Source organism: Staurois parvus, unplaced genomic scaffold (assembly GCF_062004578.1).
Source record: "Staurois parvus isolate SC_StPar_1 unplaced genomic scaffold, SC_StPar_1.0 ptg000636l, whole genome shotgun sequence".
Taxonomy (NCBI): domain Eukaryota; kingdom Metazoa; phylum Chordata; class Amphibia; order Anura; family Ranidae; genus Staurois; species Staurois parvus.
In genome coordinates this window covers 4,784,954-4,808,194 of record NW_028318432.1, presented here as the reverse complement: position 1 = coordinate 4,808,194, position 23,241 = coordinate 4,784,954, and the positions used below count along the sequence as shown (strand labels likewise).

The window sequence follows — 23,241 nt, the reverse complement described above, 5'->3', positions numbered from 1 at the left end:
TAAAATGTATATATATAATGTATGTATGTTAATTTTCATTGCAAGAAATGTTTGTGCAAATGTTACCCTTTGGTTTCAGAAAGCTGGCAAAAATCCATTTTAAAACATTGTGTGAAGCTGTTCCTGGCCACGTTTTCCAAGTGTTTCTCTTTTACATTTCTCTGGTGGTAATATTATCAGAGCCTCTAGATGGAGCTTCAGCACTTCCAAATCTTGCCTGGGTCCCTGTCTTTTCCATCCAGGGCAGACCATACCCATATCACATTCAAGGCTGCTCGCCTAGTGGTTTTATCGTGTTTTAAAATGTTTACATTTTTTTATTCTTATTTTCCCATCTTGGTAGAGCGAAGATTTTGAAAAACTAAAATACCTTTGAAAAGCAAAACCTTAACAAAGGGAGAATATGAAATACAGTATATTGTAGCTTGGGATGGCTATTTTTTAGAAGTGTAATGTACATGAGATTGAGACAGATCATCCCCCCTTTTTTTTTTTATTATATTTTAAAAACATACTAATGAATATATGTTTAGTAGTTACATGTGTTAATATATCTGAATATTGTAATGGCAAATGTTATTTAGCATTTTTTAGTTTTGAATAATATTATCAGAAAAATGTACCGTACTTTTGTACTCTTGGCACATATTTACAAATACTGAATATATATTTTTTTAATAATGTTAGAATATCTAGTACGGTGTTTTTAACCTGGCAATTATATTATCTTCTGATAAATAATATAAAGATTTCTTGTTCAAATCAAAAATACAATTTATTGATCGGGTGAAAAATGTTTCTTCATTTTGCGCATATTTGCACATTTTCATACAAGTGAGAGAATGCCCAAGAGGTAGGTACTGCTGACCAGTTCTGCCGTAATTCAGAGAGAATCCGTTGCATCGTTCCCTGGCCCCAAAGGAACTTACATTCTAATGTGGCTAACACAGTCAAGCATACAAACAAAGTTTTGGATTATTTGAAGGATCCTGAGCACCTGTTGGAGACATAGACTTGATTGGAATCAAACCCAAACCCAGCTCTGCAAGGCAAGTGTTCCTATCATTGTTCCATCATGTTGCCTCAAGCACCTTTATACGTCCTTCTCTTATTAGGCAAAGCCAGGCAACTACAGATGACTGTTTTGGTGGTAGATTAAAAAGATGGTATTTTTTATAGAGGAGGGGGGGCACAGTTGTTTCTCACAAAATGGAGAAAATTACAGACTGAAGATTGTGAGGTTGATTTACTAAGGGCAAATAGGCTGTTTACTTTGCAAGGGAGGTTGCACTTTGCATGGAAATTTTCCCCAGAGCTTAGTGAATGTGGTGAAATTTCACTTTGCAAAGAATACCCAGACATGTTCAAGGAAAATTAAAAAAGAAAAACATTTTTGCTTGAATATAATTGAATGATAACAACAGAGCTTCACTTTGTACGCTAACTTTGCAGAAAATTCCCATGCAAAGTGCAACTTCCCTGCAAAGTGAATTTCTAATGTCTTTTAGTAAATCAATCCCAGTATTTCTAGCGGGAATTTGGCAGGTGCAATACACACAATCATTTTTAAATATTACTTTGAGCCAATGTCCAGATCTATTTTGTAATGCTAAACTCAGTGTTGACTCCATTTTCTAGACACAAAAAGGGGAGATTTACTAAAACTGGTGCAGATGTGCACAGTAACCAATCAGCTTCCAGGTATTATTGTCAAAGCGTAATTGAAAAAGCTGAAGTTAGAAGCTGATTGGTTGTTATGCATAGCTGCACCAGATTCTGTGTGCACCTTCTTTAGTAAATATCCCCCAGAGCGTTCAGCTTGACCCTAGGTTCACATCTGTGCGGGTGGTGCCCCTGCGGATCCGCACGAAAATCCGTGCAGCTGCACCACCCGCACAGAGAAATGCAGACCCGTGGGTGGGTGCCATTAGTTCTAATGGCACGCTGCCCGCACTGGAAAACGCAACCATACTGGGAACCGAGGTTCCCATGTGGGCTGCGTTTTCCAAAGAAGTGCTGGGACTTCTTCCCTGCGTGTCACGGGGCACAGGAGTCCATTCAAATTAATGGACTCTCGTGTCCGTGAAAAGCGCAGCCGCATATATGTGAACCTGGGGTTATACAAGTTACTGTCTTGGGCAAGAAATTCAAGTCTCCAGGATTTCATCCTCATTCATTGGCTTCACTTCCTAATGAGCTGCTGATCCAAAATGTATATATGGAGCGTATCACGTTGAAACTCTCATCTTTGGGCTCCATGCACACTGGCTTAAAAAAAAAAAACTCTGCTCCCAGCATTTTGCCTGTCGAACCAGCTAATGTTATCCTAGGTGTCCATGCACATTAGGTAGTCTAGAGGCGTTTTGTAAGCTCAGCGTTTAGAGGCAGAAAAAAAGATCCCTTCTGTTTTGTGTTTTTGAGAGCTTTTTTCTGTCAGAAAAAAAAAGCTAAATTATTATTATTATACAGTATTCATAAAGTGCCAATAGTTCACTCAGCGCTGTACATTACAAATGCTGCAAAATGCTTCCTATCGCTAGTACGAAAAAATTTTAAAAGTAGCATTTTTTTTTTCCTGCCAAGAGAACTGGCATTTTTTCAGCCCAGTGTGTATGGAGCCTTATACTTTGGGTCAAGCTAGAGGATGATGGCCTATGAAACTGGAGATTTTACAAAGCACTGTCCATGTATGTCAGTTATAGAATACCAACTAGATGCCAACATTTCTGTTTTTGTTTTTCCCACTGCTGAATTATTATTATTATACAGGATTTATATAGCGCCAACAGTTTGCTCAGCGCTTTACAATATAAAGGGAGACAATACAGCAACAATACAGTTCAATACAAGAGGGATAGGAGGGCCTGACCCTGGGAGCTTACAATCTAAGAGAATTCATAGTAGAAGCAACATGAAATAAAGTAGAAATGAGTTCTTTATGACTTCAGGGTGTTGTACAACAAACTACTATCTTGTTCATAGAACCATTTTCTAATATATGTTTGCTTTATACAGTAGTGTGCTTCTTGTGTTGGCTTGTTAGTTAAACTATTTTTTATTGGTGTCAGTAGGTCACATTTTTTCTTCTATGCCTTGCATTAAAGTATTACTGCATGCTACAGTTTGCATTAACATGAAAATGTGCATAGCATACAAAAGCATGCAGAACAGTGCCTGATAAAGCGTATTTGTGCGATTTTGAAAGAAGGCGCTATATATAAAACATTCTTGGATGTGAACTTATGGCCTATGGTATCCTTGAAAAAGGAAAAGCCGCGATTCAACATATCTCAGAGCATCCACAATGCTTTCAGGCATAGCAAAAAAAACACATGCTGAAAACATAAAAAACATACATATGGAACTGTGTATGTTTTCCTTTCTTGTCTAGTGCATATGTGTTTATGAAGCCATTACAGAAATTGCACCCTTGCTTTGCCGTGTATCTGTTAAACCGCATTAGACAGTGAGGACTATCAATCTCGCCAAAACATATTTGTTTCTGCTGTCATGCGGCTGAAATCTGGGAGCCACTAATAGAGCAGTCTGCATTTTAAGCTATGACTCTGGCCTGACATCGGGGCCTGGAATCAGTCTTTAGAGCCTGCTGGCTGGCAGGCTCAGCATACTGTCTTTCTGCTTCGCTAGTTTTGTTAATATGTTGTTATCATAATTAAGATATGATGTGGAGAAGAGTTATCGGCTATAATCCATAATGTCTTCCTCTTGGAACTGTGCAGAGAGCACACCTCAGTGTCATCACATTATTTATTATACCAATAACAACACATAATAACAGTTGATAACTTAAAAAAAATGCCATCTTTATGAAGTTTATGGTGGTTTATACCAATGAATGTACATATATTATGTTTATGTGGAACACATGTTGGCCTTCACATTAAAAAGTGGTTGGGCATGTGAGGATGATTCAAGCACCAAATGATTGTAGCATCAAAGCTGACCTATACTTACGCCTAACTCCAGCCATTTTTGTTCATTTTGGATATGTGGAGTTCACATTTTGTCAGTTTTTTATTTTTGTCTATGACCCCATTTGGGAGGTTTTCCTTCACTTCCTCTCCCTGTGAGATCCATACAATATATAAGGGTTGAAGGTGTCACTGGGACAAGAAGGTGTAGGCTACAGTAAAACCATTATCAGATGTTCTGACCTTTCCTCCTTGTACCATAAATGCGATTTTTGTTTCATGTGTGTATCCATATTGGAGAATTCCCATCACTGCCTTTCCTGGGACAGGGACACAGATGACAACAAAAGTCTGACCCAAAAGTTTTTACCAGAGTTGGGCTTTAAAAAATATATTTCATGAGGATTAAAAGCTTACCTAATGATCTATTGAGTCATGTATCTCTACTTGCCAAAAGAAACACTGCTCAGTTCTCAAGAACATCAGATCCTTTGCTCTGTTAATATTGCTTGTTTGCTGAATCTCTCCGTGAAGCGCAAATTGTGGGCATACCTGTTGTGCCGCTCATTTGCTTCCACCCCTTTCTCTGTATGTGTTCAATGTATAGAGGAGACCCGATGACATGACACCTCCAATGGTGCTGGATACAGGATAGCACTGTCATTCAGTGCTAATTAATTGTCTCCCACAGAACAACATGGTCAGACAACAGTAGGGGAAGGGGAATGGCAAGCTGTTGACTACTAGCACTGAAACTACCAAACCTATTAAAATGGAACTACAGAAGTTCTACAGTACATCTACTTTGTCCCCTGGTGTATGGTGGGATTTCTTCTTTAAGTTAAGTGCACAGTTGACAGTGTGTTGAGCACAGTCCAGTTTGAATGGAACCCCAAAACATATGCTTTCTGGTGTAGTACATTAAAAGAGAAGTTGTACTTACCTAGGTGGATGCAGCATTGGTTTGATGATGGATCCTGTCCAATGCTGCACCTGTCCCCCACCTCCTTTGTGACTGAGAACTGAGCAATCAAACACTCAGTCTGCAGAGAGACGGTGACCATCAGTTACCAGCTCTCTGCTCTGCCCCTTCAGTGCTAACTGGAGCTCTGGGCTTTGGAGGGGGCAGGAGTGGCTTACTCAGGCTCTCAGTGGCATACTGTGAGGCTGAGCCAGTTGCCGGTCAGGTGTCTTGGTTGGGGTCATTGCAATGCCTGGACTGCCTCTGTGATGTCAGCTGCCGCTGTTGGCTGAAAATGGGTCACAGGAGTGCACAACTAAATGCACTCCTGTAATCCATGGAAGTAGGACCCAAAAAATGTTCTTTTCTTTTCTGCCTTGTGGTGCATTGGCAGCGCATTCAAAATGAATGGGCATTCTTAATGTAATGTAGTAAAACTTGGATCCACTACAGCTGGAAACTAACCTGGCTTCTGGAGTATTGTGAGAATAGATAACATGTTGCCCTTTGCTCAGGTTAGTGGTCAGTGCTTGAGTGAGCCCAATCACCAACACATTGAGGCTGATTTACTAAAGGATGTAAGAGTTTTTACACAATAAAAATTGTAAATATTCACTTTACTTATCCAGTAGTGCATATGAAATAAGTCATTATGTGTTTGCAGGTTTAACTTTCAAGACCTTTCTGACATGGCCAAAGCTTAGCAAAGTTCCAACACAAGTGGACCCTTATCTTTTTTCATGCTACACCCTAAATAGGAGTGTAACTTAAAACATGGTCAGAAGGGTGGAGTTAGTCTAATATATGGCTGCTTGCATGGTTGTCACCCAGGCTTGACTTCAAAGATGTCTCCATTACGTGGGTGGTGGGGGATAAGTAGTTTACAGAAGGAATACTGGATTTTTGTTCTTTCAATTCATCCCTCAGGAAGCGACAAGGACATGGCATTTCTAGCAAGGTCAACAGGCATTTTCTGTACTTGCTGAAAATGTTCTTAGCCTTAAAAATTTAAAAAACTAATACAGGCACCACATTTAGGGACTGGTGGGCTGCAATATATTCCATTTTTGTTCTTGGGTTTAGATATAAATTCATTCTTAGTTATCTGTGTCTGCCTGGGATGTTGGTAATAAGATGTACACACTTTAGCTCCCAGATTTGCCCACCTGCTGCAGCAATTTCAAGGTTGTCCAACTCTCACCTCTGAATTCCCCACATGATATGAAAAGCCAGTAGATGAGTGAGCTCACTAAATTGTGTCTGTAACCTTTATATTTCCCCCTATAAGATGTATACTCCTATTGACTTACCAGGCTTCTGGAGGAAATGGATCGGACACCCCTGGCATCTGAGTGGGCAATAGTTGTGCCATAGTTGAAGGGTTCTTTATAGTTTAGGAATACTGATCTCAGTTGGACTTGGGCCTAGTGCTCCACAACGCTCCCATCAACCCCCCCCCCCGGTTAAAAATTGAGGCCACCCATTATGGCTTTGAACTAATAGTGAGTAGCAGGAGTGGTTGGATCCTATTTTAAATACAGCAATTGAAGTAATTGTTTGCATAACAAGGCTCATTGGCTTTCAGGTCCCTGTTATGCACTACAGTCTGTTTCCTATGTCCTATAAGAGGAACTTTTTTGTGATTTAAAACGAGCCTTACATTATAAATGAAAGATTACAGCTTTTGGCCTGTTTACCTAGGTGCTGGTGATGTTGGCCTTCCAAGAGCAAAAGGTGAAATCGCAGAGGGGTTGATATCCTAACAGCTAATAGGCTGTTCAAATTGCAAGGGAATTTTCCCTTACCTTGGTGAATGTGGTGAGAATTATACGGTGAAAGAATACTCAGTCACATGCAAGGAAAAGAAAAAAAAATATGTATTTTTGCTTGCATATAATTGGTTGACGGATTTCAGCTCACTAAGCCAAGGGAAAATTCCCTTGCAAAAGTGAGCAGGTTATTTGCCTTTATTAAATCAACCCCAGTATATCAAACAATTGCATTGTTTTTTCATAATATAGTATTTTTCTTTAAAAAAAGCTTTCAATTGTAATGGATTAAAAACAACTTTTTGAATTACATTAACATATTAAAACTTGTATAACATTTTGGTAATTTGGTTTAGATCTGCTTTAGTTTTTTTTTTTTTTTTCAACCTTTCAAAAAAATTAAATTTTCTGAACTAAAAATCTATGAAGCAGGCTTCTCGGTAACATTACATAAATATGTAGACTTTGATGTATTTCTTAATATGCGTAACACATTTGCTTTGTGCCAGTATATTAATACCAAGCCGGTTATTAAGGCTAGGCCCACACTTTGCTACCGGTGTGTGTTGCATTTTTTGTGCATTAAGCAGCCCATTGAGTTCCTAAAAACGGACCTACACCTTTTTTGGCTGGGCGCTGTAATGCACATCAGTATGTTTCCACATGTTGTTCTGCAATGCCCATCCGCTGGCAAGGTGCCCATTCTGAATAAATGGCACCACATCATACAAAAGACAAGTAGCGTGGGCTGTAATGTGTAGTGGTAACAACAATAGTGAGCACATTCTTGCAACACAATAGTCTGAACCAGGCCATAAGAGTATGCAAAACATAGAAATGATGGCTCTGAAATAACAGCTCAGCTTTGTAAGGACTCTGAATTGTGTCAATAAAATGATACTAAAGGCAAAATCAAAAATGGTATATTTGATGCAGTCTGTCACTAGCATCACCAAAGCAGTCCCCCAGGTTACTTATTTTCATTTTAACTGTCAGTCCTGTTATTTTTCAGCTTCCGTTAAGGGACCAAGCTCTCCAGCAAAGGTGGACGTTAGAGGGTTGAGGCAAACCATTTAACACTGAAATAGGTGCCTGCTTAAATAAATGCTTTTTCATTTAGTTAAAACGTTTATCCCAAAATAAAAAGAACTGGTTCTGTAATTTCTTGAAAAGTGTTACCTGGAGTTAGGCTTTAATTTGTTAGTTACTTTGTAAAGTCCATCTAAATTCATTAGTGCATCTAAAACTAACCCTCTCCAGACAGTGCTACCATCCAAGGGTGACTACAATGCTCCTCCATAGATAGAGTAGCCACCCAAAGACAGGAAGTGTTACTGGCTGGATCACTCAGTGAAAATAAATGAAAAACTGCCTAAATAAAGAAAACAAATGCAGCCACTATATCCAAGAATTAAAGATCAAAAGCGTAATAGTAAAATGTTACAGTGAGCGCTCTCAGGAAGCAGCTGAACATTCAAGGAAACCAAATAAAACCTTGTGAAATAGTAAAAGAAGTAAAATGCAGCGCTGCCAAATAAAAGGTACCAATAATGCAAGTATACAAACTAATGATGCGAGTATGCAAACAATGTGGTAAAATAAAGATCAATGCTAATATATATAAAAAATGGCACTAAAGTGCAATAAAGTTCTATGAAGGTGCTCTCTGCGTTTCCAGTGCATATGGTAGGAATGCGCACTAACCAGAAGCGTATTTAAAATACGTGGTGTGTAAATAATCCTGAAGATCCCCTTCTTTCTGGTCAGAAAATGGACTGGAGCTGAAGAGAATGAAGAAATACGCTTCTGGTTAGTGCGCATTCCTACCATATGCACTGGAAACGCAGAGAGCACCTTCATAGAACTTTATTGCACTTTAGTGCCATTTTTTATATATATTAGCATTGATCTTTATTTTACCACATTGTTTGCATACTCTCATCATTGGTTTGTATACTTGCATTATTGGTACCTTTTATTTGGCAGCGCTGCGTTTTACTTCTTTTACTATATCCAAGAATTGGTGAGCTGCAATCTATTCAGTGTTTTTTTTTAGATATTTGTTAGACTTTTTTTCTCTCTGTGTCATTAATCAACTTCAAGGGTCTACATGGCATTTGCTTTTTACTATTTCTTCATTAAATACACAGACTGTGCTACATGAGATGGCTATTGGATACAAGCGAAAATTGTGACCACCAAACTGTTAATAGAACTACAGTATTTACATACACATCCTGCTCAAACATAAACGTTCATGTACCGAGTGGATAGATTCAAACCTTCGGTGCTGATCTTGTGTTGGGAAACTACGGATATTAGCCAGCTCAGTTGGCACTTTTATATCTGTAGGAACTCAGCAACATAACCCTAGAAATTTTCTTCTGGAGGCATTGAATCTGGTCAGATTGGTTGATGAATGTATTATATTTATGGGTATCTTTTTTTAAAAGTGCTCCTATTGAAGCCATCATCCTTATTGAAGCCAATGAAGTATTGGGACACCTGATAATAACCTGCTTGATCAAAGTCAGTGACTTATCAAGTAGTGAAAAACAATAAGTATGGTGGTTCTGAAGCTTTTTACCTGTAAAAACAAGTCCGAAAATGTGCTCTACTAAAAATTCTGACTTTGTTTTTTTTTATTTTTTAATTTCTAAACAGTCATCTCTGAGCAAAAGATTTGAGGAAAGGTGATTACAGAATCTTATTGGCTGGTTTTCTGTTAAAACTGATTTGTCAATTCCAGTAACTTCCTACTTCAATATCTTGTCCCAAATTGCTCAGCATACTAACATATAAATATATAGGGCATGCATCACTAAATGGTGGACCACGGTCTGCACCCGGACTGAATGGCAGTCCTATCCGGACCGCGGCTCCGCCACCCTTCAGCCTGGGTGTCCTCTCCTGGCTGATAACCTTGTTCCCTCCCCACCGCCTCAACTTTCATCCCTACATCAGCTGGCAGGCAGAAGGCACGGAATGTCCAGACAGACTGCCAAAGCTCACAAGCCCGGTGACTTGCCGTCAGGATACGGGGCAGTCCCATCAACCAGTCTCCTGCATGCCAACTGGAAAAGCTGGGCAGTCTTGCCCCCCCCCCTCCATCCAGACACATAATGCCCCCCACCCACAGTGTAAGATAGGATTGAAAAGCTTGTAGAAAGGCTATGACTAGAAGGGGAAAATGGGATGGAAGGGAGGGGGCTTCCATGTAAAGGAGACTGGATGTAAAGAAGGTTGTACTGTAAAAGAAACTGGGAAACAAGAAAGGGAAGCCATGAAGGGACTGGTATACAAGAAAGGGGTCCTGTAAAGGGACTAGTATACATTACAAGGGGGGCGTGAAGAGGACTGGGGTGCAAGAAAAGAGGGGTGGCTGTGAAGGGGACTGGAGTGCAAAGATAGGGAGGGAGGCTGTGAAAGGGAACTGGAGTGCGAAGATAGGGAGGGAGGCTGTGAAGGGGACTGGGATACAAGAAAGGGGGGAGGGCTGTGAAGGGGACTGGGGTGCAAAGAAAAGGGGGGCCGTGAAGGAGACTGGGATGCAAATGAAGAGGGGGTCTGTGAAGGTTACTGGGATGCAAGAAAGGAGGGCTGTGAAAGGGACTTGGATGCAAAGGAAAGGGGGGTGGGGCTGTAAAGGGGACTGGTATACCAGAAAGGGGGGGCTGTGAAGGGGACTAGGATACAAAAGGGGGGGCTGTGAAGGACTCTGGGATGCAAGTAAAGGAGAGGGGCTGTGAAGGGGATTAGGATGCAAGAGGGGCTGTAAAGGGGACTGGGATACAAGAAAGGGGGGGCTGTGATGTGAAGGGAGACTGGGGAAACTGAAGAAAAGGAGACATTGTGATCTAAAAGAGGTCTGTATTGTAAATAGGGGCTGTGATGTAAAAGGAGCATTGTAATGGAAAATGGGGTACTGTAATGTAAAGGAGGTCTGTACTGTAAAGAGGGTGCTGTAATTTAAAGGGGGGGCTGTATTGTAAAGGGGAGTGCTGTAAGGGGCTGTATTGTAAAGGGGAGTGCTGTTCTGTAAAGAAGGCACTGTGTTGTAAAAGGGGGGGGGGGGGGTTCTGCAATGTAAAAAGTGGGTGCTGAGATATAAAGGGGAAACTGCAATGTATGGGTGGGGAGGGTCTGTGATATGAAAGATCTGGGTTATAGCACAAATATTAAACTCGGACCCCTGCTGGAAAAAGATTTTACTGACCGGACCTCTGCGAATTTTAATTCCATATTCCTGATATATGGTCTTCAAAGAGAACTTAAATGTCTACATACAAGAGAGTCAACCATGGTAAAGCAAATATAAACTCAAATCACCTAAAAAGTTACTTTACGTTTAAAAGCCAACACCTTTCGGACTATGTTTCATGTTACATCTACTATAACATTTCGGCTCTACCATAAGTCTACAGCCTCCCCCCACTTCTCCCTGCCGGTTCCTGTCTAATTTGAATTCGGTATGGCTGCACATGGCTCCACCCCCTCAGCTGCATCATTAATTTACAGAAAACGGTGAATGAAAAAAAAGGACCCATCTTCCACTGTGGCAAAGGGACTGTATTCCTCCATTGAACACACATCACCACACTTGTAGTCCACTGATAATGTTTTCAGGCTCCATAACTGAAGGTCCATACCTCTGTACAGTCCTGGGCTGGAGGAAGAGTCTGCAGGAGCCAGAGCATTGTACCGCAATCCACTTACTGGGATTGCAATGCTGTTCAGGCTGAAATGCAATTTAAAAAAAAGAAAACATCAATGCGCATCTCTGCCTTTTGCAATACGGGCGCATTTTTATTTTTTTTGCAGAAGGTAACATTCTCCTTTTTAATTAAACCCAGTTCTAAAATACATTTATATGATAGTTTCCTTCTCCATTGTTGGGGCCATAGTCATGTGAGCAGCACATACCTACATAATGCATTGTTCTCACGAGTGCCAAAAGAAGACGCTTGGCAGGAGATTTTTCACATGCCAAGTGCCCTCCAACTACCAGACTTTAAAAGATCTGTACACACTTCCATGTTCACCAGGTATTGATTTCCAGGTTGTTGTGTGCTGACCGAACTGCACTTAGCCATTCGTTTCTGAGAGCAATTGACGTTTGACCCAGCAGAAGCTGAAGAAGGTGTTTTGGATGCTGTTCTCCATCCATTGTCTCGTGTACGAACCCTTAATGTTCAGAGTACCAAGATAAATGTAACGTTCAAGCTGGCCATAGATGGATCAAAGTGTGGCTAGTTCAGAAGGGACCAGACGAATTTCGATCCATCTGTGGGCAGGCTGATTGTACAGATTGTGATCTCTCGATTGACTTCAGTATACCCGGCCTGTTGGATTTTTTTCACCTGATTAGTGCCGCCGGCTATAGCTAGCAACACTGATCATTGTATTCTGATGCTGGGGAACTCTCATGGGAGGTATAGCTCTGCTGGAGGGATTCACCCATCAACACTAAATGTGTTGATTAGGGAATTTAATTGTTTTTTGCCAACCTGCTGGTTGATTGAGAAAAAAACACACCATCTATGGTTTTTTAAATGTGAACCAACGCTTTGGATGTGACCCCCTAATTCACCACAGCTTCTCTACCAAGGGCTATACTAATCGTATCAGCCCTTATATAGCCCTTATGTTGGGGCGTCATCCTACACAGTGATACCTGAAGTGGTTAACCTCCCTGGCGGTATTCCCGAGTGTAGCTCGGGGTAAAGTTTCAGTACCACAAGTGGTAACCCCGAGCTACACTCGGGCTTACTATGCGGCTCTGCTCCGGGATCCTCGATCACTTACCTTGTCCTGCGCTCCCGCGATGTCCCTCCTGCAGTGTCCCCTGCAATGTAATCCGGCAGATGCCGGCATCTGTCATCTGTGTTCCGTCCCCTGAGAGCGTCAGGACATACGGGGGACGGAACGGCGGGAAATTTGAAAATGACAAAAAGTGACATTCACTAAAATCACATAGTAAAACATTGCTGTATCAAACCATTTCACATACATTTTGTCTCGAGTGCTTTGTCCTGTGATCTAGATCAGCTAGAGAACAGCGATAGTAAATCAGAACCACTTGCAGAATTGAGTGATAATGATTTGTGGGGGAAATTCGTCATCAGACACTGAAACTTTGCTCAGTGATGTGCGAACTTGGCGCTATATTTAAAATTTTCAGTGTTTTTGGTTTGATTATATTATTGAATTAAATTTATTATTATATTATTATTTTTTATGATTATTTATTAAATTATAATTTCTGATTTCGTGTTTCAAGTTTTATCATACCCGGGATGTTTACTAGACTCTTGTTCGGACAGATTTCAGTGAGTTATTCCTAAAAATTACAGGCCTACAATAAAAAAAATACATATTTCCATGCAAAAAAAGTACCGCTTTGAGCACAGAAATATGGACATAATCAGACCGCTAGGGAGGTTAATACAGGAGAAGGTGGTGGTGAGAGAGCCTAGAGCCAGATCCGTGTCATCCCTATGCTTGTGATGTGACATGCATTTTTATCCTGGTGCAAGGATAGGCACCTAACAATGTGAGCGGGCATTGTGGAAGTGGTTTTTAATAAATAAAAGGTTTTAAAGATTTCATACTATGGTAGTCTCCCTCCATCTCTCCCTACATGTTGTGTGAGATTTAAAAGGAAAGAGTTCAGCTGGCCCATGAAGGAGAAGGATGATGGTGGTTATCCATGATACTAAGTGTTGTATGACTTACCTCTGATAGGTAGTCATATAAATCTGGTGATTGTTCTGTATTTACGGTGGAGGATTTCAGGAACACTATGGCACTGATTGTTGGAAATGGAGCACTTTTTTGAGCATGGACACTTTAATAAGTTTGAAGGCATTTTGCATTATACTGTGAATAATTGGAAGTACGTGGACACTTTATATGCATAGGGAGACTTTATTGAAGCACAAAGGACACTTTATTCAATCATGTTTAATTTTTATTTGAGTATATGAGCATTGCAGAGAAAATGCTTGCACATGTTTAAACAAAACGCAATAGCACCATATAAAAGAGTATCATCTAGAGGTGAACCGCAATGAAAATTCTGGTTCCGAAACCGAAAATTCAGTATGCACTTGGCTGAAAACCAAAACTGAAATGGACACAGACACTGGAAGTGGGCCGGTGTAGTGATCTGTCATTGGCCGTGTCCTGTGGAGACAACCAGTGACAGATCATGCCAAAGGGTTTTCGCTCGGCCATCATTGTTCAATAGGCCGGGTTGGAAGACGTTAAAAGGTGTCAGGTGCGCAGGCTGTGCATGGGATGTGTGTCAGGTGCGCAGGTGACACCCATCCCATGCATAGTCTGCGCACCTGACATCCATCCCATGCGCAGCCTGCGTACCTGACACCCATCCCATGTGCGGCTTGCGCACCTGACACAGCCTGTGCAACTGAAACCCATCCCATGCACAGCCTGCGCACCTGACACCCATCCCATGCACAGCCTGCGCACTTGACACCCTAACAGTGTCAGGTGCACAGGCTGTGCATTAGATGGGTGTCAGGTGCACAGGCTATGCATGGGATGGGTGTCAGGTGTGCAGGCTGTGCATGGGACAGGTGTCAGGTGCACAGGCTGTGTATGAGATGGGTGTCACGACCCCCTTGACACCCATTTTATGTATAGCCTGCGGCCCCTGAAACCAGTTTCATGCATAGCCTGCTCCCCTCGCCATTCAGCAAACTTAACCTCCCTGGCGGTATTCCCGAGTGTAGCTCGGGGTAAAGTTTCAGCACCACAAGCAGTAACCCCGAGCTACACTCAGGAATACCCTGCAACGCTGCTCCGGGAGCTCTTTTCACTTACCTTGTCCTGGGCTCCCGCGATGTCCCCCCCCCCCCGCAGTGTCCCCAGCAATGTCCTCCGGCCAATGCCAGCATCTGTCTTCCGGGTTCCGTTCCGTTCGATGTCAGGACGTATGGGGATGGAACTGGCGGGAAATTTGAAAATTGTAGAAGTGACATTCACTAAATTCACTAAAATCACATAGTAAAACATTACTGAATCAAACCATTTCACATACATTTTGTCCCGAGTGCTTTGTCCTGTGCCCTGCCTGCTTTTTACTGTTCTTTCTGCCTGGAAACTGAGAAACGTCCATGGAGTCCAAAAAGCGTCCCTTTAGGTCAAAATCCATTTTAGAGAGAACAGCGATTAGTAAATTAGAACTACTGACAGAATTGAGTTATAATGATTCGTGGGGGAAATTGGTCATCAGACACTGAAAACGATTTTGCGACTTTGCTCAGTGATGTGTGAACTTGGCGCTTTATTTTAAATTTCATTGTTTTTGGTTTGATTATATTATTGAATTAAATTTATTATTATTATATTATTTTTAGTGATTATTTATTAAATTATAATTTATGATTTCGTGTTTCAAATTTTAACATACCCGGGATGTTTACTAGACCCTTGTTCGGACAGATTTCAGTGAGTTATTCCTAAGAATTACAGGCCTACGATAAAAAAAAAACCTAAATGTACCGCTTTGAGCACAGAAATATGGACATCAGACCGCTAGGGAGGTTAAAAGCAGCCCAGCTCGGTCCATCAAGCGGCACAGCCACTAACACTGCGCATGCACCCAGGCATCACTGCCCAGCCGTGCCTCCCTCCTATAGGAGGAGGGGTCAGCGCAAACCCACATCTCTCCCCGGTCAGAACGGAGCAGGGTGGATGTAGCGGCGCTCTCTTAATCTCCTCTCCTTTACAGCATTGGCCAAACGACATTTTCGGCACCTTTATTGGTTCATTTTTTTATACCGGCAAAATGCCGATAGGGCTTATTTCGGCTGAAACAATTTTGCAACCGGAATTTCGGTGCATCCCTAGTATCAGCTATGGCCTGCCTAAGTCAGAGCTCAGAGTAAGCAGCAAAATACTCAAACGACATACTGCATATACCAATTGTACAAAATCTTTATTTTACAATTATTATACATTCATGGTTGTGGAGCATGCTGGGCTTTGTAAGAAGAAAGCCCAACACCACCTCTGCACTTGTTGCCTTTTGCAACAAAAAACAGATTGCTTGTCTCTTCTAGCATTGAAGGATCATGCGGACCTTCTCTCCTTTGACCAATTCCACTGATATCCTGTTTTTCACAAGGCTATACAGGTCTAGTCGGATTAAATCTGTAAACCAATTTTCTGAAACCCGCATTCGCCAGCAGCAGCAGATTTGAAATATGAATTTGTAGTATTTCTTATTTGACTGAAAACAAGACTTTAAATAACCTGAAGAGAACACATACATGGATAATGCAAACAAAAACACTAAACTAGTGCACACAGAATCTGGTGCAGCTGTGCATAGTAACCAATCCGCTTCTAAGGCCGGCCATGCATGAGTCGAAATTCGACTGATTTTTCATCCGAAAATCGGACCTAAGAATAATTGGCCGATTTTCGCTCTGTTAGTGGGTCAATGGCATCGGACGATTTTCATGGTTCCTCCCCTTTTTGGTGATTGGGCATGTGGGAAAATTTGTGGCAAACGACCAATTTTCGACTTGATGGTCAAATCATACGATCATTTTTCCGAAAAAAATATGTGCATGAGCCGTGACCTGGAAGGAACAGAAGTTTTGCCTGTTATATGGGGTGAACTTTATGACTTGGTTGGCCGATTTTGGAAATAAATGATGGTACCATCGGATTACCAATTTTCAGACAAAAAATCATTTGGAATTTGAACCATGTATGGCCTGCATTACTTCAGCTTGTTCAATGAAGCTTTGACACTCACACCCTGGTCACATCAAAGCTGATTTTGAAATCGTGCAACTTACAGTGAAGTCGCATGATTTCAAAATCTGGTGACCCGCCGATTTCCTTGTGATTTGCAAGACATCTGACACAGGTAATAGGGTGCGACTTGGCATACGATTTGCAAGTCACCCGACATGCCAAGTCGCACCCGATGTGAACAGGGACTAAAACCTGGATGCAGATTGGTTGCTGTGTAGAGCTCCACAAGATTCTGTGTGCATCTGTTTTAGTAAATCGCCCCTTTTATATCCATGCATGCTCATGCAAACTGAAGTTGAAAACACTTTTTCTCCAGTGTGTGTGTGTTGAGAAGGGGTGGGGGAGGGGGTTAGGTGGATGGCAGTTAGGTGGATGGCAGATGTCAATAGTTGTCATCGTTATTCAGAATCTGTCATTTTGCACAATGTGTTTACATTGGACAAAGTTTTTTTTTTCTTTGTTCGAAAGAGAATTTGAAAAACATTACAAGCCATAAGCACATGTAGCACCGTAATTGTGAGTCGTCGGCGTGCATCTTATAACACACAGTGAAGCAGAGTACTTTCAGCGTAAACGTCCTTGGAAATCACATTCGTATCTTCCTTACCAGTATCCGCCACATTTATATAGATTGCAAAAGGTTTTCATATGTTTGAAAACACTGTGCTTCAAAGAGCAATTGTTGCTCCTATTGTGAATATAATATACAAAAGAGGCGCTGACCTTCTTAAGGCTTCCTGCAAAAAAGAATTTCGGCATGAAATGCATCTTTACAGAAGCTGTTGTTCCTGTTAGTATTTTTTGTTGCCTATGTATATTATATTACTTTTGTTGCTTTGTAACATTTTTAGAAAGTAGCGGAACATCTGTATATCTTTATGTCCTTCCCCATGGTGTTCGCTCCGTAATCCTTTTAACCCCTTCAAAGTCAGAGCTGTCCTGACCTTTCAGAGTTGGATTGTTTTAAGCCATTGATTAAAATGTTATCCTATGAGGAACCGTTATTGTTAAGATTTTTTTTTCAAGAATTTTATTGGTTGTAATCAGGGGCAGACTGACAACTCATGGGGCCCCCTGGGCAATAGGGAATCATGGGGCCCCTGTGTCCTTGCCCAAACTCAAAAAAGCCTATGAAAAAGGTACCAGGGGCATCTCATGGGGCCCCCTACTGACCCCGGGCCCTCGAGCAGTGCCCGAGTTTCCAAATGGTCAGTCCGCCCCTGGTTGTAATGGTGTTTAATTACCTGCTTGCTGTCATATTTAATGGAAAATGGGAAAATAAATCCTCCGTTGACCTCCACTTCCATAATACACCTTATATTGTAGAATTATGTGCTTAATGTTTTTTTTTTTGTACTGCAGTTTTAAACACATTAAAAAAAATTTTTTACTATCTTATATTCTAGTCTTGGCTTATTGTATGCCAAAAATGAAAGACCTATTGTAGCCCTACGTTATGTAAACAATTTTGTAAAGCAAATTTAAAATGGATTAGGGTTGTTTGTGGAGATGAACCGAAAAGTAAATTGTTTTCAATGTATCTTTATTATTATTATTTTGGTATTTTATTTCTTTATTTTTACTTTTTTTGCCAAAGAGCAAAGGAAAGTATTATTATTGTTAATATTATTATTGGCCTTTGTATAGTGCTGACAGTTTACACATCAGTCCCTGCCCTCAAGGAGCTTACAATCTAAGGAAGTAAAGACTACAACAGTTGTGATTGTCATTGTATGTCAGGCTTTGTATCACGTCACGTCATAACAGAAGGGTGTGCCTGGCTTTCAGATGGACAAATCATGTTGTAAATTTTTAGAATGTCATCAGGAAGGGGTTAAACTCCCTTTCTTTGTATGTCATTTGAATTCTTTGCAGCTAGTTGAGTTTTGGAAGTGAGTGTTAGATCTTGGAATATTTTGAGTATTTTGCAGTTGTCTTATGTTCCTTTTTAAACGCTGGTAATTATATTAAATAAAATCAAAGTAAAATACATTGCTGCATGTTGGTGAAATAGTATTGTAGTGACTATGTGCTGGTCAGATCACTATAGCAGGTACCATTGCATGATATGTGGCATGTCTATAGCTGTCCACCTAACAGTGATTGAATATTGAAACTCTAACACCCCTCGAGGGTTAGGGACTGATGTGAATGTACAATATATATATATGTAAAAGCGCTGCGCAAATTGATGGCGCTATATAAGTACCTGTAATAAATACAATAAATAAAGAAGACAGAAATTGGTCACCTGACCAGCACCTCTGTCTGTGTGCATGGTCATCATGCAACTGCATATTTATTTTTTGGAATATTTGTGGTCTAAAAATCAATGAGTCCAGTTTGGGAATGATCCTTTGTCTAGCGTTGTAGTCCGGTGCGAATTTTAGGTATTGTATTGTTTGTGGTCGCAATGGATAGCGAGGCTTGTGTGTCCAATTTAAGTATGTCCATGACATACCTTTCAACATTTGTACGTATATTTATTATAGTCAGAACAAAAAAAAATACTCTTTTTAAAAAAATATTACATATTATTATTGTGTGTTCTGATTTTAAATAAGCAGGTTGAACTGTAAAGATAAACTCGGGCTAAGCAAGTATTGTCTAAAAGCCATGTTTGTGTTCTTACTCGGATCTTGGTGTGTTTTGTGTGTTTCTCCCAGATCTGTGGAGTACTCCAGTAGAAATCTACTCCTGTAATGAAAACGGTTACTGGCCTTGTCTCCACCCCTGCTGTAGTTTTTCTGCAGGCAGCCTGTAGTGGGTGGGGCCTGCTGAGTCTCCCTCCGCCTTCCTTTAGCTCCACCCTCTATAGGCTGTGTGCAGAACAGTGATGATGTCACCACTATTTTAACCATGTAATATCTGGTTTGAAAAGCTATTTAGTACACAGAAAAGTATTATTATTTCAGGTACTTTTATAGCGCTGTCAATTTTACGCAGTGCTTTACATATATATTGTACATTCACATCAGTCCCTAACCTTCAAGGGGTGTACAATCTAAGGTCCCATACATACAAGGGGTGTACAATCTAAGGTCCCATACATACACATACTAGGGCCAGTTTAGACAGAAGCCAATTCACCTAACAGCATGTCTTTGGAGTGTGGGAGGAAACCGGAGTACCCGGAGGAAACCCACACAGGCACAGGGAGAACATGCAAATTCAGGCAGGTGGTGCCGTGGTTGGGATTCGAACCCATGACCCTAGTACTGCCAGGCAGAAGTGCTAACCAGAAAATGGATTTATATGCTTTTAGGCTACGGAGGAGTACATTTAAATGTAATTTTTTGTGCCTGGAGTTCACTTAAAAGTAAGGTTGATTTTCACTTTTACAACCAAATAGGGACAACACCCCTTTTAATGTGCCCATTCATAAAATAACTAGCAAAAAAAAAATCATTGCTGCTTACCTTTTTTGGTTGTTTATAATCCTCCCTAGCGTTCCCTTTTTATGTTACGTTAGGGAGGGAGCTGTGGGGTTTTGTTTACCTTGTGGTTAACCCTACCTGTACTGCGCTCAGAGCTCTAAGCAGTAGTAAACTGACAAAGGGTAAGTCCTCATGCACACTGGATGTTTTTTTTTTACTGACTTTTTTTGTTTTTGGCATTTTTTTCTACAGCCAGTAAACACCCCAGCATGTTATCCTATGTGTCCATGCACACATAGACTGGAATCAACGTTTTTTGGCTGGAAAAAAACAGAACTAGTGGGTTTCTAGAGGAGTTGTTTCAGCTGTAAAAATGCTCTGACACTGTAAAACGCCGCAAACCGAAGTTTTTTTATGTTTTTTTGACCAAAAATTTTTTTTATTTTTTAGTAAAAACCGCAAAATTGGAAAAACGCAGCTAAACGCTAATACAAAAAAGCTGAAAAACTCCTGTTTTTAACGTGACTTTACACAGCTAGCGTTACCAGCGTTTTCAAAATGCCCCGTGTACATGGAGCCTTAAAGAGCTCAAGCCTTGGGTCCATTGTATGTAATGCATTAAAAAGAAAAAAGTCTGTCCCCTCATTGCACTTTGAAATTGTTCAGAATATCTTCCAAGCTGCCTATGCCCTATGTATAACCTTGTTCCAAAGAAACAACCAGAAAGGGGAGAAACATTTTTCAAAATTATTTTAGGGATGCGGTGTGAAAGGGGAACACATAACAACACATAACAAACACATAGTGGGGATTTTCCCAGATTTGACTGCAAAATTGCAATTTAAGCTCCTTTTCGCATTTGAAATGCTCTTGGTTGTATTTGATGAAAGAAGCCCCTTGTTTAAACAGCTCAAAGCCCATCAACAAAGATTCATCCTGGAAATTTCAGTTAGTCAGTGCAGACTTTTGTCAGACAGGGGTTAATTTAATAAAACTGGAGGGTGCAAAACCTGGTGCAGATCTGCATAGAAACCAATCCGCTTCCAGCTTCTTTTTTATCGCAGCTTTATTGAACAAGCTGAAATTAGAAGCTGATTGGCTACCATGCACAGATGCACCAGATTCTGCACTCTCTAGTATTAGTAAATCAGCCCCACAAATAATGCCTCAAAGTAAGCAGATCATTTTGTACTGTGCTCCTTAGCTAACCCACAGTGCTCTGGGAAACCTTTGTCATATATTTATTGTTTATTTGTTAAAAGAATGATATTATTCATAAATAAATATACATAGCACAACAGTTAAAAAAAAAACTTTTATAAACTAGAAAATATAAAATAAAATAGAAAAGTCATTGACTATATAACTTCCTGTAAATGATGTTAATATGTTAACTACTTGAGTGATTATAGAGTTTTAAAAAATGGCTTTTGAATGTTTGTTTTGTTTTTCATTTTTTTTTTTCTTTTGCCTTAATTGTGGAAATTAAAATCTGTGTAATTATGCCTATTATAATAATTTATCTTAATTTGTGGGTTTGTGACTGTAGCTTGTTTTTTGTTTTGTTTTTTATGGTAAACAAACAGTCACAGAAAAGATAGATCACACTCACATTTTAATAAGCATCTCAATTACTCCGTATTTTATTCAACATATTCCATCCTAATATTGCTGCTTAAAAAATATGGTATATAGTAAAGTTTGATTTTTCAAACGATTAGATGCTTCTGTGCTTCTTTGGAAAATTAATGTCATAAATCCTACCTAAAACGTTCCTACACTTCTAGCATCACTGAGACCGATTGAGCTATTAGTCCACAATATTTGGTTGATTTTGCGAGATACAAGAATAGGATATAAATTCTGAATACAATCCTATATTTTAATCCCCTTCTTACCTTGGTGTGGATGTTTCTTGGGCTAAAACACCATGAAGTCCTAGGATGTTTCTAAATCTCATGAAGCTTTTTTAGTTAATATTTCTGAGCGCAAAAGAAAACAAGATCTGCTTTGCAAGGGTCAGGTCCAATATTTGTGGAGAAGTTGGAAAAAAAAAGTGAAATTAGGCTGAATAATTGTTCATTCATGTGGGTCACTCTAGCTTGTTCGCTGGCGTCTCGAATTTCATTGCCTAAGGTTCTGTGCTTGGTTGGCTATCTCTACATCTTAACGAGGCTCTGGGAATTTCAGAGTCTCTACAAAAGTTTGCTTTGTGTTTCCCTCATCCCCCTCCCACTTCTTCTTGTTTTTCAGGATGCTTCATCTGCTGACATCAGGAAAGCCTATCGCAGGCTCTCCTTAATACTTCATCCAGACAAGAACAAGGAGGAAAACGCAGAAACTCAGTTCAGACAAGTAAGTCCTCAATGTATTGTGAAAATTGTGATTGCATTTTTTGATGTTATTTTTATTATTTTTTAATTCTGTCTTTTGATTTTAATTTGTATGTTTTTGGTTTTGGTTTTAATTTTGTACTTGTCCTCTTTTTTTTCTGTTTTGGTTTTCGTCTTTTTTTTTTCTTAAAGTGATATGCTTGTAAATCGTGATTTCAGCTGGCAACCATTGGTTTAGTTAAAGTTGTATCACTATTATCTATTTCTCACTCTGTAGCAGTAATTAGATGGTTGGGACAAGTGATTTAAATTAGAATAAAATAGTACTGTTCTCTTTACATTAGAGATAGCATGAATTGCTGCAATTTCTTTGCATAATTCCACCTTATTTATTTTTAGACTGATCTCTTTTTTTTTTTTTTACCTTTTTTTCAGTTGGTAGCAATATATGAGGTATTAAAAGATGAAGAAAGGAGAGCAAGGTAAGGATGCTCATGTTTCAGAAAAAAAATACATTTCTCTGCTGGTAAATTTTACAATATTTGCTCTTTAAGGGTCCATGTGCGCTTGCTTAAAAAAATGCTGCTCCCAGAGGAGTTTTGCTTGTAGAAGCAACGAATGTTATCCTGTGTCTATATACATTAGAACTTTTAGAGGCATATTTTAAGCTCAGCGTTTAGAGGCAAAAAAACCCCCTTGTGTTTTTTATTTTTGAGAGTGGTTTTCTAGCAGAAAAAAAAACGCTCCTAAATTCTAGTACAAAAAATGCTCAAAATTGAGCATTTTCTTGTGCTAAGAGCACTGGTGTTTTTTCAAGCCATCGTGCATTGACCCTTATCAACCTTATTGAATGCTGGTTTTCAGTTTGAGCTCAATTTTCTCAGTTTAATATATAATTCTATGTATCCTTTTTTTAACTGTTGCTGTGTTTAGGAATTTGCAACAATGTTGCATTTTATAAATACATTTGTATTTCAAAATTTTCATACCTCATCCCCCCTCAAAAAAAAAACTTTGATGCTTATTGTGATCATATATAGATATTGCTTAGAAGTTGAGACTACTTTTTTTTTAAGT

The 23,241-nt window shown here is 39.9% G+C and overlaps 1 protein-coding gene across 1 annotated transcript in view; it reads left to right on the top strand.

Moving 5' to 3' along the window:
- Nucleotides 1–23,241, top strand: part of DNAJC1 (DnaJ heat shock protein family (Hsp40) member C1) — a 207,926-nt gene that overhangs the window by 54,142 nt on the left and 130,543 nt on the right. The window contains exons 2-3 of the mRNA XM_089693746.1: nucleotides 22,085–22,186; nucleotides 22,600–22,646. Coding sequence (XP_089549872.1) covers nucleotides 22,085–22,186; nucleotides 22,600–22,646 — 149 coding nt within the window. The remainder of the gene's footprint in view (nucleotides 1–22,084; nucleotides 22,187–22,599; nucleotides 22,647–23,241) is intronic.